At 39.4% G+C, this 18,883-nt stretch overlaps 3 protein-coding genes across 3 annotated transcripts; 2 read left to right on the forward strand and 1 right to left on the reverse strand.

The window, feature by feature from the left end:
* The first annotated feature begins 1,628 nt into the window (after positions 1–1,628).
* Positions 1,629–4,506, forward strand: LOC135633669 (cysteine-rich receptor-like protein kinase 6). Its single transcript, XM_065143420.1, has 7 exons — positions 1,629–2,472; positions 2,717–2,833; positions 2,951–3,084; positions 3,171–3,375; positions 3,515–3,752; positions 3,820–3,970; positions 4,090–4,506. Exons 1-7 carry the CDS (start codon positions 1,656–1,658, stop codon positions 4,372–4,374), a joined length of 1,947 nt encoding a protein of 648 aa, XP_064999492.1. The 5' UTR covers positions 1,629–1,655; the 3' UTR covers positions 4,375–4,506.
* A 3,561-nt stretch (positions 4,507–8,067) lies between these two features.
* On the forward strand, positions 8,068–13,096 carry LOC135633668 (receptor-like protein EIX2). The gene is made up of 2 exons (XM_065143419.1): positions 8,068–11,519; positions 12,411–13,096. Exon 1 carries the CDS (start codon positions 8,120–8,122, stop codon positions 11,510–11,512), a length of 3,393 nt encoding a protein of 1,130 aa, XP_064999491.1. The 5' UTR covers positions 8,068–8,119; the 3' UTR covers positions 11,513–11,519; positions 12,411–13,096.
* Positions 13,097–13,600: 504 nt separating this feature from the next.
* LOC103979960 (bZIP transcription factor 11) lies at positions 13,601–15,291 on the reverse strand. Its single transcript, XM_065142457.1, has one exon. The coding sequence runs from the start codon at positions 14,208–14,210 to the stop codon at positions 13,755–13,757; it is 456 nt and encodes a 151-aa protein (XP_064998529.1). The 5' UTR covers positions 14,211–15,291; the 3' UTR covers positions 13,601–13,754.
* Positions 15,292–18,883: the final 3,592 nt, after the last annotated feature.

Consider the following 18,883-nt stretch of genomic DNA (forward strand, 5'->3'; position numbering starts at 1 on the left):
CTGATTTAATTTTCATAAAAATCATTTGATTTGAGTCATTTTATCACGATACTAAATTTGTTAAAGAGGTCATCTCAAAAGAATTTAGTTCTATAATATTGATAAATGTAACAGATAATCAAAATCGATGTCGACACTTCGGAAGTGGTATGTAAAAGTCCTAACTACTATATTATCAGTGAATAAATTAAAATTTTATTTATAATAATTGAGCAAATATGACTCAGATTGACTAGTCAACGAAATCTCCGACGTTAATGAATCAGTCAACTCTTAGATCTTTATCATGAGTTAATTTTTTATTTCATGATTAAACTCTTCACATCTAAATCTCCAACATTCCTCAAACACCCAAGTCTCACATATTAATCAATCAACCCTCACATCTTATATTTTGACTATGGTATGCATCGAAGTCTCCAAGAGACAGATACGTGTCTCAATCATGTTAACTTGCACCCAAGCAACACGATAAGATGCAAGCTTTTGACTTGCGTCTCAACCACATGATAGAAGCTTCAATGAGAACATGTGACTTCCCTCCATCTCACACCACATGGAAGATAGATGAAAATTTAGGTGTTGAAAGGCATCCATCCATATCAAACCATTCATTACGTCATGAGAAATATCCATGTTTTCCAACGTCAAAAGTCTCCTTGACTTGCACGTCAAGAAAACACAAACATTTACATCCTTTTATGTTTTGTATAAAATTATTTTTTGACAATTTATTCGGAAGAGTCGATCATAATTAGCGTTTATTTGAGAGCATTCTTTTTCTCCGAATTTACTAAAGAGCTTTTTATTTTAGAGATTTATACATAGTTTTACGGTGTGAATCTATCCGAGTTCGATTTAAAAAACCAAAATCTATAAAATCATCTAAAAATAGAAAACCCAATGAAATTACGATTTCATGTTGTATTTATCTTCTATATTAAAATTGAGTTGAATAATCTTTAAGTCATTATACTCATACATGTACCATGTTATATTCGATTACAGAATCAACATAGAAATATATCACTAAAGAAACTCCTAGAATCAACTTAAAAGAACAATGAAATCAACATGTATATCACATTTGCCTGCTCTATTGAAAGATGGAAGTCTGTTACACTTGTAATCCTTGGTGCGGGCCACTTATCTGGAATCTCGTGAATGAGATATCCTGTAGACCATAAATTGCTGGTCCAAATTATCCACCCCCCTAATGGTATTCTTTATATATATATATATATATATATATATATATATATATATATATATATATATAGTCGAATCAACAAATACAGTCAAAGTCCAACAAGTTGTGTCTGTGCAGTATCCAACACGCAGAAGCGGCGCTTTCCATTTCCAAGCTTTTGATTGGTTAGAGCTTTCTCGATTTCCATTCCCCCTTCGTGACAGCTAGATTGTTGACATGGTTGACGCTGTAGTGCTCGGACAAAAGAATATGAGTCAACAATCATGATTTCACTATAACGAAAAGACGCACTGAAACAATGAAATTAACAATGGGCACAAAATAAACGCTTAAGAATAGATTGCGACTTGTCTTTTAGGCGTCTTTAAGAAGATATCTGTTTCCATATATGATGCTACCATAAAGTCCTACAGCACGCGGTAATTAGCCAAAGAGTACCACCACCATGATTCCTTCGATCAGCTCCACCCAGTTTCTGCTCCTCTACCTCGTCCTCCTCTTCGTCCCCTCTCCGACCGTTGCCTTCACGTGGCAAGTTTGCAGCACAAGTGCCGGCAACTTTACTGCCAACAGCACGTATGAGTCCAACCTCAACCTCCTCCTCTCCTCCCTCGTCGCCAACGGTTCCGCTCCTGGCTTCTTCACCGACACCGTCGGACAAATACCCAACCAAGTTCAAGGCCTCGTCCTTTGTCGTGGCGATACTAACCTCACCACGTGCGGTTCCTGCCTTAGCAACGTCACGGTGGAGATCCTCCGGCTCTGTGCCGACAACAAGGATGCCGTGGTTTGGGAAGATGAGTGCCTCCTTCGCTTTTCCAACCGGCAGTTCCTCAGCACCTTAGACAACGACCCGACGGCTGCCTTGCCAAACTTGAACCAGGTAAACTACGAAGCGGATCGGTTCAACAAGGTGGTGAACGACTTGCTCGACAGCACGGCTGATTGGGCGGCGTACAACTCCACGAAGAGGTACGCGACCGGGCAAGCGTTCAACGTGACGCAGGCGGTTCCAACTATATATGGCCTGGCGCAATGCACGCCGGACATGTCGACGAGTGACTGCAGGCAGTGCTTGAAAGGCGTGTTACAGGGGCTCCCACGGAGCCTACAGGGAGCTAGGAATCAGGGAGTGAGGTGCAATATAAGGTTCGAAGTTACCCCCTTCTACGACGGCACCCCCATCATATCGCTCCTTTCACCATTGACGGATGCAACAGCTCCAACACCCAATCCTGCCGTCTGTCCAACCGGGAAAGAAGGTAAAGATGCACCCTTAGCACAATTAATTAATTAATTAATTAATTATATACATAGATCCATGGCAAATAGGCGACACTCATTCATTCTATAAGAGCCTAGGAAACTATACCACTTGCTCTAATCTACCATTCAACACACGATCGATCAAGACAGGGCAAATCGAATAACCCGTGCTGCAAAAGAATGGCTATCGTAATAAAAGGGTTTTTGTCGTGTCCGCTAATACAATTCACATTGGTGCAGGAAAAACGAAGAAAACAACTATAGCAATTTCGGTATCCGCAGTGAGCGCAATACTGCTAATCTCCATATTTTGCACTTGGTACAGGAGATCGAGGAAGCGGGCAGTGAAATCACCTTGTGAGTGACTGACTCATCTATTCCTGATGTCCCGTCTCCTTCGTTGCAATCGGCTAGTGCTTGTGGAAAACCATTTGTAATTGACGTTCTTGAAATCGTCTGCTTAATTTGTCATAGATCAAACTGACTCGGAGCAGGCATCACAAGTGTTTGAGTCATTACTATTTCGTCTACCTACACTTCGAGTTGCAACAGCCAACTTCGCCGAAGCGAATAAACTTGGAGAAGGTGGTTTCGGTGCAGTTTACAAGGTACATCCGAACCATATTCTCCTCCTATTTCCAATTCAGTGTCCTCTTGTTTCCATTCTTCCGCTTAATCGTGAAGTATTGTGCAGGGACTACTGCCGGACGGACGAGTAATAGCGGTCAAGAGACTGCTGAACTCTGGGCAAGGACTTGGAGAGCTTAAAAATGAGCTGCTTTTGGTTGCTAAGCTCCAGCACAGGAATCTTGTAAAACTTCTGGGCGTTTGCTTGGAGGAAGAGACGATGATTGTGTATGAATACGTGCCTAATTCAAGCCTGGACAAATTTCTGTTTGGTAATTCACGCTCTTAATGTGCTTTCTTTACAACTTTGATATCTGCAGTTCAAAAAAAGAAAAAAGAAAGAAAAACTAAACCTTTATGATTAAGTTTGGAAGTAAAAGTTTTTGCCTCGATTCCTTTTTTATGGAGCAGATGCTGTAAGAGGCAAACAGCTGACTTGGGGAATTCGATACAAGATCATCTGTGGAATCGCTAGAGGCCTGCTTTATCTGCACGAGGAATCTCAACTAAAAATCATACATCGAGATTTAAAAGCCAGCAACATCTTGTTAGATGCAGATATGAACCCCAAGATCTCAGATTTCGGCTTAGCGAAGCTTTTTGACATTGACCAGACTCAAGGCACCACCAATCGAGTCATGGGAACCTTGTGAGTGGACTGGTCCAATGGTGTACCTATTATTTGCGTTACCTAACCAATCTTAATTCCACTGCAGTGGATACATGGCTCCGGAGTACGTGATGCAAGGCAAGTTTTCGATCAAGTCAGACGTATTCAGCTTCGGTGTTCTGGTTTTGGAGATTTTGACAGGAAGAAAAAACAATGACTCCCATAATCCAGAAGTTACTGAGGTCCTTCTAAGCTATGTGAGTAACCAAGTGGAGTCACAAATCACATTGATTGGCTTTGCATTACTACCGAAGTCTAATTCCGACTTTTGTGATGCATTTGAGTTGAGTTTCAAGTTATCTTTTCCTTTGCACAGATATGGGAGAAATGGCAAGACGGATCAGCCTTGGAGATAGTCGATCCAGCCTTGGGTGGTCACTACGAACAAAGCGACCTGTTAAGATTCGTGCAAATTGGGCTATTATGTGTTCAGGAAGATCCTTCTGAAAGGCCAACTATGTCAACGATAGTGGTGATGCTCGACAGTGAAACTGTCTCTCTCCGAGCTCCTTCACAACCAGCATTTTATATGGGGAACGGTGACAAGGTTGCTACAATGTCAGTAAACCAAGTTTCAATGTCAGAACCAGAATTACGATAGAAATAGAAGGACAATGTTAATCCTTCTTCGAGCACAAGGCTGCGATAATGTAATAAATATTTTCCTTGTTATATGTGACATTATTGCAATATGTAATTTCAAGGTTATACCATTGGATCTGACTTTGGCTTCCGAACTAGAAATTTTAGTTTCTAAATTTTGAGAATCAAACTCAACCAGTTTTGATATCAAAATCAAAATCGTAGTTGATGAGCGATGTACAACTAATCACGCCCCTAGAGACATTATCGTTTGTTATCATCGACGTCATCCGTCATCACCAACAGAAATATTAACTTTTTTTTTGTTTCACCGACGATATTATGGTAAATGAACCTAAATATTTTACTTTCGTAACTACAAGGATACGAATATAACTTTTCAAATTATATAGATTAAAATAGATATTTCACTTTCGTAATTATAAGATTATCAATATAATTTTTTAAATTATATGAATTAAAATATTAATAATAATTAACTACAATGAATAATATGTAATTAATCCCAATATAGCATAAAAATAATGACACTCGGTCAACACATAATAGCTGCTCCAACTAGTTGTGTGCACTGATACGGCTCATGAAAAGTTTATCTTCCACAAACGTCCGATGCATCGCTTTCATTCCACCCATCTATTCCACACCATTTCCGCTCCAAAGCTTGGAAGACTTGGTAAGAGCTTTTCTTGGATTCCATTCCTTCGTCAAAGCTAAAATGTGACATGGATCTGTGCATATCTGTTTTGATCGCGTACCCGACTCAGGAAGTGTAACGAAAAGGAGGGTAAAATTAAAGCTTAAGAACAATCAACAAACGTGGTGAGGGTGAAGGATGTCAAGATCTGGCTGTTCTCCTTCCTCAGCTGGCCGACCTGCGCGGTGAGACAATCCAAATGCTTCTGCTTGCGCATCCTGGACTGCCTCACAGATTCGCTGTTTGATATCTTTCTCTTTTGCTTCTGAAGGTTCATCACTGCCTGCAGATCCTCTTCGGAAGCTGACTTTGGCAGCAGGCTGGACCCAGAAGGAGTTCCAACAGGAGAAGCCATAGAAGCTTTGTTCTTTTTGCAGTGAAAATGAGATTCTTTTTCTTACTAGCCTCTATAAATTTTAATGGTAGTGCTCAAGCAAAGAGTATATATTGGTTGGAAATATAGCTGAATAGTGTGAATATATGGCAAGACAAATACTATCAAGAAAACTAGGAGATTATATATATATATATATATATATATATATATATATATATATATATATATATATATATATATATATATATATATATCTCACAGAAGAAGCTCATGAAAACACATAAAACCAGTAAAGGAAGACAACACAGAAGGACTGAGCGAGATGGGTCCTGCGCCTGAGCGTGATGTTGATCATAAACCCAGAGAGAAGGATCTCACTTAGGATAAGCGACATCAATTAGAAATGTCAAGAGCAACAGATGCTGCATGTGACAAACACACAGGATGCTTTAGTATACAAAGATCAGAGAAATGATTTTGCATCCGTTCTTGGCTGCTTTCGCCTCTACTCTTAGGCGCCTCCACTGATGGGGATAAAAAGAGGAATAACCTTTATATAGGAACAAATACTAGAAGACCAAAATACGCAGCGGAATAAAATGGAAACACAATCAAACAGAACACCAAGATATACGTGGAAAACCCCTTCAATGTGAAGGGTAAAAACCACGGGGCAAACTAGAGATAATCCACTATGAGAATAATGAATATACAAATCTCAATCTCTTGCCCAAAACCCTAGCAACAACCACAAGAGAATAACTGGGATACAAGGATCATGTCACTGCCCACAATATCTAAAACCTCCCCAAGTAATCACAGCAAGAGTCTACTGTAGATTTGATCTAACCTGAGATGAGAACACTGCTAGATGATTGTGAACAGTCTCTCTTCTTCCCTTTCTTTCTCTTCCTTTTCTGCCTTGATCTCCTTCTTCTCTTTGGAATCTCGTGGCCCCAAGATCTGCCTCGTTGCTGCCTTTTTATAGCCTTAATCTGCCTCTAAAACGCAGCCACCACACCCCCCTAATCTTAATTAGGGTTAGGTTAAGAGAGGGTGTGGGCTGTGGGCTGATAAAGCCCACATGGGCTGAATATGAGCCATCAGCCCAACATCCACCCCCCGTCGTCTCCTTGCATGGCCCTCCCACCCCTTGGCCCCTTGCTCTCGTTCGCCCTTGGTAGCTTTTGCGCGTCATCCCCACTTTGCTATTCTAGTTATCGTCATTGTCATCTTGACGGAGGAGGCAGTGGACAGCCCCACCCTTTGCCCACCCTCTCCATCGTCCTCGTTGACGATGGCATCGATGCCACTATAGCTACATGATGGTGTCGTTGCCCTCCACTCGCCATGAGATAATCCAAACCCTGATCAACTAAGCACAAGATGATATTTTTAGGGAAGAATGCCACAAAATCGAATTTTTAGAAGAAAACCCTTCGGAAATCACATAATTTAGGAAACAAGAAAATATCGATGAGATGAACAAGAAAATATCGATGAGGAGCAACAGATGACACTGATTCGAATGATGTCCACTATTTAAAATTTTAGTAAGTTAATTATTTAAATACTTAAAAAAATTTAAGACTCAAAATTGAAAGACTTGATAACTCGATAATATCTATTAGTGCGGCAATGTATTTTTATTTATGATATATATTTTTCTATATAGAAATGCTTGAATTTTTATTTAAAATTCAAATTAATATTATGTACAATACTATTTTTAAAAATATTATTGTGATAAAAATTATTATAAAGTCACCGTTGTGGTGATATATGGTGTCGCAAGAATACAAGTCAAGAGTCAACGAGATTTAAGCTTAGATTCTTCAAAGATTTCACGTGGACGTGTAAAGTCACCGTTGTTAGAAATACATCAGGGTCTATAAATGTTGAGAATCTTGGACTACGTATAGTGGATGATGGTAATGACACGACGAGTTACAGTGTCCATCACATGACGGGAGTAGAATTTTCTGCATCTTTGTCGGAAGAAAGATTGCAGGTGTTCGTGAAGGTCTATTGGTTGGACAACGGGATGGTGACAGCCGACGTTGAATCCAAGAGCCAAAATGTCGAGCGTCATTGACTTTGACTTGCATCTTAGTCAAGTCTTCTTGACCTAAACCGCACGGTAGTAGCACGATCAAATCTACGAAGAGCCCGCGGAAATCGCGGGGACGTGGCAGCTATATATATATATATATATATATATATATATATATACACGAAAAGTCTCCATTGTTACACTCCTAAATGAACTGGTAAAATGATCAGCAGTAAATGTGAATTGAAATTAGGGCCCTCTCCAACTTACATGAATCGTCCAACTTTCACATTAGAATTAAGTGCTTCGCAGCTTCTATCATGTTATTGCTTTGATGCATGCATGGTGTGGGAGGGGAAAGTAAGTAGCCGCATCAGTTGTGAATGGAAGTTGGGTCCCTCACCAACTTCTTTGAATCATCCAACCGTCACGTCAGAATTAAGTGGGCGCCCTTGACTTTGACTTGAATCTTAGCGACACTAAAGTCAAAGTATGCTTGACCTTTGACTGCGTGCTAGCCACGGCATCAAATCTACAGGGAATGTGCGCACAAGTCGTGGGGATTTCCGGTGGTGATGTGGCTATGTATACGTGCCCAGAGAGGTCTCCTCTCCAACCTAACGCCTTCACTTTTCTCTTCTTTGAGCGCTCAATCGATGGCTGCAGCCGGTAGCGGCAGTTTCCAGAACGGACGTATTACCTCGAAGCGTCTCATGATGCTCGTGGCCTTACTTCTCGTCTCCTGCTGTCTCGGCCATGGCTTCGGCGATGAGGATCATGTCGAGGTGGAGGGAATCGGCAGCAGTTGCATGGAAAGCGAGAGGAGAGCTCTCCTCGCCATCAAATCTGATATGTACGACCCCGACAACTGGTTTTCTTCTTGGACCGGCAAAGACTGCTGTGGGTGGAGAGGTGTGGCCTGCGACAACACCACCGGCCATGTCACCAAGCTCGACCTCCGCTACCCCTACACATACGATATGTGGGATGTGTTTTACTATGTGGAAACAATAGGCGCCAGCAAGGTAAATCCATCTTTGCAAGAACTGAAGTACTTGAAGTATTTGGATTTGAGCATGAATAACTTCTCCCACGCCCCTGTGCCTAAAATGATCGCTTCACTAGTCCACTTGGAATATCTCAACCTATCTAATGCCATGTTCGATGGACCAATTCCTCCTCAGTTCGAGAACCTCTCAAACCTACACCATCTCGACCTTCACGGATGGTATGATGATTTACATGTTGATGATCTCGATTGGCTCTCCCGTATTCCTTCTCTAAAATATCTTGACATGAGTTATGTCAACCTCTCCAAAGCAACCAATTGGTTCTACATAATTAATTCAATCTCCACACTTGAAGTGCTACATTTGATTTATGTAGACCTGCCATATGTTCCATCTCCTTTGCCCCCTTTCAATCTTACAGCCATTGCTACGTTGGATCTGTCTGGGAATTCCAACATCACGTCTGCCATGCTAAGATGGCTTTCTAACGCCACCAGCCTCGAGTACCTCCTTCTTTCTGGCTGTGGGAGTCTCACTATCGAGTCGGTACAAGTTGCTCTAGGAGCTCTCCTTAATCTGAAGGAATTGGATTTATCAGACAACTCCCTTGAAGGAGAAATTCTTGATATTCTGAACAATGTCAGCAGCATGGGCCTAAAGCACTTGGATTTGAGCTTCAATCAATTATCTGGAGATATTCCTCCAGGGAGCCTTAGAGACCTGGAGTACCTGGACTTATCAGGGAATTATAATGTCATCGTACATATATTTGCTTCTCTGGGGAATTTCACAAACTTGCGACATTTAGGGTTGTCGGGCAATTCAATCAGCGGAGAAATTCCACAAACCGTAGGAAATTTTGTCCGATTGGAGTACCTAGATTTGTCCTCTAATGGCATCATTGGAAAAATACCAGAGAGCATCGGCAACCTCACCAACTTGGTAATGTTGGATTTATCAAGCAATAATATTGTCGGATGCATTCCAAAGACTGTAGGTACTCTCATCCATATGAAGATATTATGTTTGACTGACAATCATATTCATGGAGAAATACCAGAAACCATTGGGGGTCTTCAAAATTTGCAGGTATTATATTTAGACAATAACTTTATTACTGGAGAAATACCATCAACCATTGGGGGTCTTCAAAACCTGTTTTTCTTATATTTACAAGGTAACTCTATGATTGGGCAAATACCTGATACAATTGGTAGACTCCGTAGCTTGCTGTATTTGGACATATCAAATAATAATTTATCAGGTTTGCTACCAGAAACAATGGGTGGTCTGTGCAACTTGACCATGATAGATTTGTCTCAAAATAACATTGGTGGGGAGCTAACCAATCTATTTGATGGTTTATCTGCCTGCACACAATGGACATCTTTACTATCCTTATACATGCAGCACAATCATTTAAACGGTACTATTCCTTCGAGTATGGGTCGAGTATCTCAATTACAAGATTTATACCTCTCCTCAAACTCTCTAGTAGGTAACATCACCGAAGCACACTTTTCTAATCTCACAAACTTATTAGGATTTACCATATCTTCCAACTCCTTGAACGTGATCCTACCGAATGATTGGCATCCCCCTTTTAATGTCGAATTTATTGGCATGAGCTTTTGTCGTTTAGGAGCTGAATTGCCTACTTGGCTTCAAACTCAGACGCAATTGACAACTCTATATCTATGTGGAGTAGGACTCTCGGGCAACCTCCCAATTTGGTTTTCAAATTTCTCGAGAGGGTTACAAAGTCTTAACATGAGCTCTAACAATTTACGAGGTCGACTACCTTTCATTCCTCAATTGATGTTAGACCTCTCTAATAACTCATTTGTGGGACCTATTCCCCCGAGCTTTACAAAAGCTACAAAGCTCTCTCTATTGTCTTTATCTCATAACCATATCAATGATAGTCTACCTCCCTTCTTTTGCAACATGCAATCACTTCAGGTCCTTGATCTATCTAACAGTCACTTAATTGGGGAAGTACCCGATTGTCAGAACTCGTTCCCCATCTCTCTACAGTCATTACATTTGAATAATAACAATATGTCTGGAACAATTCCTTTGTTTTTGAAACATTGTCACAAATTAGTTACCCTTGATCTTGGTGAAAATAAATTGCATGGCAGAATTCCAACATGGATAGGAAGAAACCTCTGGTCGTTGAGAGTTCTTCGTCTGAGGTCAAACGTTCTATATGGTACCATCCCAATGAATATAGCGGATCTCACTTCTCTCCAAGTATTGGATCTTTCTTCCAACAATCTAACTGGCAGTCTACCATCACCTCTAGGAAATTTCAGTGCCATGGTTGAGATACAAAATAATATCACGTCAGTGCTTCATATCGACACCTATTATTATGAAGAGAGCATCTTGATGACCACAAAAGGATCAATGGTTGATTACACAACCATTCTCTCGCTGGTGACGAGCATAGACTTGTCAAATAATCATCTCTCTGGTGAAATCCCAAAAGAACTGACAAAGCTTCTCGGATTGCGCTTCCTAAACTTATCCAACAATCATTTGACGGGGAGGATTCCAGAAAAGATGGGTGACATGAAACAGCTTGAATCACTTGACTTATCGGTGAACAATCTCACAGGGGAGATACCTTCAAGCTTTTCTGCTATGCATTTCCTGGAACGTTTGAATCTGTCTTACAACAACTTATCAGGAAAAATTCCAACGAGTGGTCAATTGTCGACCTTTGACTCTTCGACATATGTGGGTAATAAAGGCCTTTGCGGTATGCCACTGCCAGATTGCCCTGTTTATCAAAATCCACCTGACGTCAGAGTTAAACATGAAGATGATGAGAAGCTCGACAAATTATTGGAGTACACCAGTATTGTGGTTGGATTTGTGGTCGGCTTTTGGCTGTTTATTGGCACACTCATCATGAAGCAGGCCATCAGATTTGCTTTCTTCCGACGGATCGACAAGACCAGTGACTGGATCTATGTTCAGTTTGCAGTTAAGCTTGCGAAGCTCAAATCCAAATGGCAAACGATGACATGAACTGCCGGTAAGTGCTAAAGTGTGTCATGTTTTCCTTTGTAGTTAGTCGCATCGAAATCTTGCGTTAGCATGTAATGACGTTATCATATTATGCTGTCATGATTAAGTTGAAATAAGCATCATGGATTCTCTGTATACATTACATGTATTAGTTCTAGTGTCATAACATCTCCATCCATCATCACTTTGTTATCGCCAGGCCTTCGCTTATGGATTGATACATACATATCTGACAACTAAAAAGATTAATTGCAAGAGTGTATGTCATACTCTGTTTGCTAACGAAATAGTTAATCTACCTATATTTAATCAATGTATGAGAGTGGAGACTGTGTTCTTCTGTTATTGTTCTTACAATAGAAAATAAAAATCTACTGTGTTATTATGCTCAAATTAGATAAAGATAATGACAATCACAGTGTGGAGAGACAATTAGACAATAAAATTGTAACCATTATTGTGGACATGCTCCTATTGTTCAGCTGAAATCAATGTTTTATTCGAGTGACGAATCTTTCGAGATGAGATTGTATATTTTGATCATTCTCAAAATTCATATAGTATGAGACTCACTCTTCATTTTCTACCGAAGTACAATTGTTTTTTTCTGCAAAAATAAATTATACTCATTTTTTTTTTCTAAAAGTGAATTATTATTAATAAATAAGTTTTATAAATTCATATCAATCCCACTCTAGACTGCTTATTCCTATCATTTGGGTGCTAAAACCTGAGACCTTTTGATTATATAATTATCTAAAGAGAGATATTCTATGTTTCTTGATTGGATTTTTTTCATTAATCAACATTTTATGTTATGTGTGTTTGTTTCGGTATTCATAACCTGAGAGTATATATATTTGTTTTGTTCCTTTTTCCTGGAAATCATATTTTGCAGGACTCGCAGAACTTTAATTTAGGTGTTACCAGAATGCTTTATATAAGTTCCCGATTTGCTGCTATTTTGGGGTTTCTATAATAAAAAGCAGATTGCCACCAGTTCGGCTGATGCAGGAGTCAAACTAGAGGAAGATGATGATGGAGATATGCTTGAAACAATAATATTATATGTTACTAGCGTTGTCGTGGGATTAATAGTTGTTTCTGGGGTTTCTATCGGCGTAGTTATCATGAAGCAAAGCTTAAGGATTACTCTCTTCCAACAAAATGACAACATCTATGGCTGGATGCAGATATGTGCAGCTGAAAGCTGAAGCCCAAAATAATGACGAAGAATCAATTGAACTGTGGCTAAGTGCTAAGACTGTCTATGTAGACTTCATGTATTTATATGTTCTAGTGTTTTATTTCATGAATGACCATTTGGTGTTGTCCAGAAATAAGGTTTTTGTTTAAAGATAACATCTGAGACATGGCATCAGGATTTCTCTGTTCCAGTTGATCGACAGGACTTGTGATTGGATCTATGTGCAGGTGGCAGTAAAGCTCAAGGAACCAAAGTGCAAATGGCGAAGAATGACTTGAAGAATCACTAAGCGTCTCAAGCTCATGTCATCCTCTTCATGTTATGCTGTTGGGTGTATTTATGTTTCATGAAATTGTTGTAGTCTCTTTAGAGTCTTAATCTATTGGCAACTTGCTGATGCTTTTTAGTGGAGTGAAACATAATTTACTGCATCACTTATTGCTTCTTTTCCAGAAACAAATCAATGGTCCACAGAAGGGCAAATGAGTTGTCATAACATATGCGACATATTACTATGAATTGAGAATTGCTCCAGTGGAAGCATCATAACTCCATCCTTCATATACATGAAATTGATTTCAGTGAGTGCTTCAAGGGATTCCAGCTGAGAACAAAGTGTGATTACGTTCAATATATCTCAATAAGCAGATATCAGATTGGCCATGAAGACTTGCTCATGCTTTCATAATGGATTTAACCATTCAAAGTATTTTTCTATGGCCTTGGAAGTTGCTGTTCTGTTGTCAGATCTCAGATCTCTTCAATCTCTCCTACTCTTTTAACTACTCAAATCATGCCTTAGTTTGATGAACCAAATGGATTAATCAAAAGAATGATTCTGGATGCTTATGTAGGTAGGAGACCACATACAAGCCACAATCTGTGACCAAGCTTTCCCTTTATACCATTCATACAACTTTTGGTCTTAACATACTGGAATTTTATACAGTTTGAGCATTTGAAGCTCTAAAAGCACCGACAGCAACAGCACAGGCAGCAGCCTTCGCTTTTACATCATTGATGGATTCTTATCTTTCAGTACTGAAACATGTTCTCGGCTGAAGCCATGATCGGCTGGTTCATGCGCATGAGGTTCCACGGATTGATGAAGTCATCAGTGATCATGGGGCCACTACTGATGCTATATTTTGCTTTCAAGCAGTGGAGGATGTCATTGAGAGACTGCAGCCTGTTGCTGAGCTCCACCATCTGCGTCCTCAGGACAGAGTTCTCGGCCTGCACTGCAAAAAACCGCTGCGTGGTGAGGGTGAAGGATGTCAAGATCTGGCTGTTCTCCTTCCTCAGCTGGCCGATCTGCGCGGTGAGACCATCCAAATGCTTCTGCTTGCGCATCCTGGACCGCCTCGCAGATTCACGGTTCGATATCTTTCTCTTCTGCATCTTAAGGTTCATCACTGCCTGCAGATCCTCTTCGGAAGCTGACTTTTGCAGCAGGCTGGACCCAGAAGGTGTTCCAACAGGAGAAGCCATAGAAGCTTTGTCTTTTTGCAGTGAAAATGATATTCTTTTTCTTACTAGCCTATATAAATTTTAATGGTAGTGCTCAAGCAAAGAGTATATATTGGTTGGAAATATAGCTGAATAGTGTGAATATATAGCAAGACAAATACTATCAAGAAAACTAGGAGATTCTATGTATATATATATATATGTATATATGTAGATCTCAGAACGAGCTCATGAAAACACATAAAACCAGTAAAGGAAGACAACAGAGAAGGACTGAGCGAGATGGGTCCTGCGCCTGAGCGTGATGTTGATCATAAACCCAGAGAGAAGGATCTCACTTAGGATAAGCGACATCAATTAGAAACGTCAAGAGCAACAGATGCTGCATGTGACAAACACACAGGAGTCTTCAGGATACAAAGATCAAATCTTGGAGCTGATAGAACACGGAATTCCCCTCAGTTTTCGGCAGCAAGGTGGTATCTTTACACCAAAGATCAAGAAAAGGTCAGATTTTGAAGCTTGTTTGCAGAATCTTTAGAGAAAATTTTGGCAGAGTTTCCCTAGTAGATAACTGCAGAAAGATCAAGAATAGGGAGGTCAGCCAAAGTAGAAAGCAAAAGCAGCAGCAAGAACAAAGAATTCAGCTGTTGGGTTTTCGATTTTAGATTGAGAACCCAAGAAAACTCAAAAGCAGGGCCACTGGAGCCATGGGGATGACAACAGGAAGAAGGCTAGAGAAGAACAAAGCAGCAGGACCTGCAGAAAGCTAAGCAAGGAAGAAGAGGAGAGGGGGAAAGGGAATTGGAGCTTGGGGAAGGGGTGGTATTTATAGAGCAAAGGAGGAGAAAGAGCTCTGGAATCTTGTGTATATACAATATATGTTCCATGATGTCAGGCATCAAAGATACTATGATTTCCATCTACCAAACTGGAAATAGTGTTCATCATCATGCCTTTGTGGCTCCTTTAGATCCATAGATGATTCATGGCCTTCATTTAATTTAGTCCACCATCATCGGAGGACTTCTAGGAGAAAATAGACTGGGATTTTGAATAGTCAAGACATCTAAGTACCACACATTCATTCAATCAAATCTCTGCATATGTAAACACAACTATTTCTTCTGTTCAATGATGTGAAATGACAAGTAAATTTGTTGGAATCTTCATATCTAAAAGCTTGATTGTAGAGTTAAAATATATTGATTAAGTCCATCTGTATTTAATGAACTAAAATTTAAAGCAATATATGGCATATTCTTCACTGTTCAATGGTCATTCATAGCTGCTGGTCACAGTTCACACTGTTGACATTGCTAATGGCATTGTGATCATTGCATGGTGGTTGGAATTGTATACCTGCCCTGATGATTCTAGTCAATATCAAATATAATTACCTGTTTAATGTTTACATAACCTTTTTACTTTTGATTGTTTTAGAGCCATTTCACACTAAACCTCAAAGCATCAAAGGCATCACTTTCACACTTGCTTACAAGACTAAAACTCTTAATTGTTGAAGCAGGATAAATGACCAGACTAAGGTCTCATAGTAGTTATATCACACCATTGCCTTCAATTATTTGCAAGAGAAAAGAATGAAACAGTACCCATTCCTTCAATGAATTGCAAATGAAAGCTAATAATTTGTGCAAACATGGATCGTGATGTTTACTTTTGCTGTTTTCTGTGGATTTGGCCTTAACATGAATAAATTAAGCATCATTGACTTGATTAGCTAAAGAACTTTAAGATCTAAGAAAGTAAGAGAAAGCATAATCTTGTTGAAGATGGAAACTTTAGCAATATGAAAATGTTCCATTCTCTAAAGTAAATTCTCCTTGTTCATTGCATTCAATTAGGATCTCTTTACAGAGAGAATTACTTGTATGCTAAGCTATTTTGACAGGGCTGCAACTTGTCTTCACCATGGTAGCCATTTCCAAATTGATTAAGATAGGTCTCTTGGTCATCTACACACCTGGCCAAAACTGAAGGACCATGTGACTAACTTTGAGGCTTCAATCTAGATGTGATATAGAGTAGCTTTGTCACCCTTCTGCTACAAGACTCTAGAAGAGTATCCTCCATTAACACAACATCTCAGAGCTTCTTGTCCTCTGTATGTTGCCCTCTCCACATTATGTTGCAACTCTAGCAGCATCAAGATCAGTACTCCATCCATTACTATAAACCAACAACATATATGTAAATTTCTACTTAATGAAAGAAATGTGAAAAATGCAAGTCATCACAACATGTGATCCACAAGCTTGTTGAAGGTCAAATGCTTCCAAGTGAAGCTAAGAATTCTGGCAAGAAGGTGGCTTCCCATGATCTACCTTGAACTCCCTTCAAGAACCCTAGAAAACTACGCTGCAGCAGGTGACATGACAAGGAGAACCATGTTCGTTTGTACCTTAAAGGCCTGTGTTGCTTGGGATTCGAGAGCACCAAGCACAGGTCTGGGAATGGAGCTTTTACATATTATATATCCTCTGCAGCAGTAAGATTCTTACGTACACTGCATGCATGCGCATGCACATGGAAACAAGCAGACATGCCCACAAATGCACGAATGTTGATTAGAAATATTTCAAACAAAGATTAAATTTTAGTTTCAACTATTATGTTGATTAGAAAAGTCATTCAAGTTCTTTTGATGTCCAGAACCAATAGGTATATTACTGATCAAGAACAAACCTTCACATGGAAGACATGGCGCACACAAAAAGCTGGTGGTGTTCACGAGAATATGTTCCATGTTCTTGGAGTGACCCTTTCTCAGCACCGTCAGCATCACCATTCTTAATAGCAATAATGTGCTGATTGGCTGATGCTTTTTTTCCTAGCACTGATTGCTTTTTTTCTCGGACACCTCCAATGAAAACAATACTGACAGGTTGTGATTCGGGAGAGTGCAAAAACACAATCTAGCAAACAATATTCTGCCAGTTTGTGGGCCTGGCAGCACCTAAAGAAGGAGAAAGATTGACAGGGAAGGCACAGATCATGCAGACCAGCCTTGTGAACTTTCATTACCAAAGGATCTGTTGAATTATGTGGAAGACATCCATTTGAGAGGATGGTGTGTGAATTTGACACACTATCAATATTCTTCCATCTGTTGAAGGCTTCTGTTAAGCAGAATCAGAAACTGAGAGGCTATTAAAGTGACTCATGGAATGATGATAACCCTTCATCTACTTTGTCATATTGATAAGAATGAAGAGAAAAAATGGGGGCAAGTTTCAATGGAACAAAACATCTTTCTTTGATTGTTGATATGAGAGCAAAGATACGACAGCAATCAAATTGACAGTGACTCGAATTAATATGGCTGACATCTCCTACAGTTGCAAAGATATTGAGACAAAAAAGATGATGAGATGACAACCTTCTTCTCCATTTGTCAGGGAAGGAAGAAAAGATGTATCATCCATATCCTAACAAAAGTAGTCTCGGAACTTCTTTTGCATATTTTTCATGTTCGATTAGAGCAAAATAATGGAGATATTGCGTGGTCCTATCCATAAACTGGGAGCTTCATGTGCAGTCAGCAATCAAGAATGATCACAAGTAATGATGAAGATCTTGAATGGTCATATATTGATGTCATACTGGTACATCTACTTGTAAATTGCATGCAGTACTGTACACCAAAGACACTCCATTGAATAGCCATTGTTTTTACTGTGGTAAAGCTTGACTTTGCAGCATGGAAAGGTTCTAACTGGCCTAACTGCAAGAATAAAGCTCATTGCAATTGTGATGGTAGTAACCTAGAAATCTCTGGCCCTCCTCTCTCGTTCATCAAAGGCAGAATGATCTGAGTGTTTTGTCCTCATTTTCCTTCTTCCTTTTGGAAAGCAAATGCAATCCCTACTAAGCATAAAAGCTCCCTCTCGCTAGGTTTTGTGGTGTCAAATCCCACTCTCTCTCTTGCGCGTCAAAGTTCTGATGCCACGCATCAAAGAAGGACCTTCCAATCTCCTCCATCTTTTGTCAAACACTTTTAGGAAGGAAGAGAAATTTTTTAAAACTAAAAATATTTAAAAATTGATAAACTAAAAAGTATATTAAAAAATTAATATAAAATTTAGTATGGTTCGATAAATCTTGTTTATATCCTCGAATAAAACTAAAGTCTACATCATCTATGGTTCGATAAATTAAATTAAATTCTTTATCATATGACATCAATTACGTGACTTCCTTATATACCATCTCATATACATTTTAAAGAATTTATTTTTTTTCTCACCCTCTCTAAAAATCTTAGAGAATACCCTCTCTAGGATACTCTTGTTTTCTCTCAAAAATATACCTCACATCTTGTTTTTTCTCATCAAAATCTAAAAATAGATTAGATATTTATAAAATAATCAAAGTTTAATTTTTTTTTTATGAAAACCTTTTTATATTTAATTATAAATTTTAAAATACTTACCCATCTCATCTCAATAATATCTACTTTATATTTCAACTTTTATCAACCACTACCATCTCCACTTCATCAACCACTACACGCAGTGACCAATAAACATAGTGGAAGAACTACCATCTCCACTTCATCTTCCACCTGCAAGCAGTGGCCAATAAACAAAATGGAAGTGCTGCCATGGGGCAATCCGAATCACACCTTTATCCTTTGCCCAATCCTACATGAATCAACTGATCAAAAGCAGTTT

The sequence above is a fragment of the Musa acuminata genome, chromosome BXJ3-3, assembly GCF_036884655.1.
Source record: "Musa acuminata AAA Group cultivar baxijiao chromosome BXJ3-3, Cavendish_Baxijiao_AAA, whole genome shotgun sequence".
Taxonomy (NCBI): Eukaryota; Viridiplantae; Streptophyta; class Magnoliopsida; order Zingiberales; family Musaceae; genus Musa; species Musa acuminata.

What these genes read in the sequence shown, in the direction of transcription:
- LOC135633669 (XM_065143420.1), top strand. Translation starts at nt 1,656, where the DNA reads ATGATTCCTTCGATCAGCTCCACCCAGTTTCTGCTCCTCTACCTCGTC. An exon ending in AATCGAGTCATGGGAACCTT is followed by an intron (nt 3,753 to 3,819) that starts GTGAGTGGACTG and finishes ATTCCACTGCAG; the next exon opens with TGGATACATGGCTCCGGAGT. An exon ending in CTGAGGTCCTTCTAAGCTAT is followed by an intron (nt 3,971 to 4,089) that starts GTGAGTAACCAA and finishes TCCTTTGCACAG; the next exon opens with ATATGGGAGAAATGGCAAGA.
- LOC135633668 (XM_065143419.1), top strand. Translation starts at nt 8,120, where the DNA reads ATGGCTGCAGCCGGTAGCGGCAGTTTCCAGAACGGACGTATTACCTCG.
- LOC103979960 (XM_065142457.1), bottom strand. Translation starts at nt 14,210, where the DNA reads ATGGCTTCTCCTGTTGGAACACCTTCTGGGTCCAGCCTGCTGCAAAAG.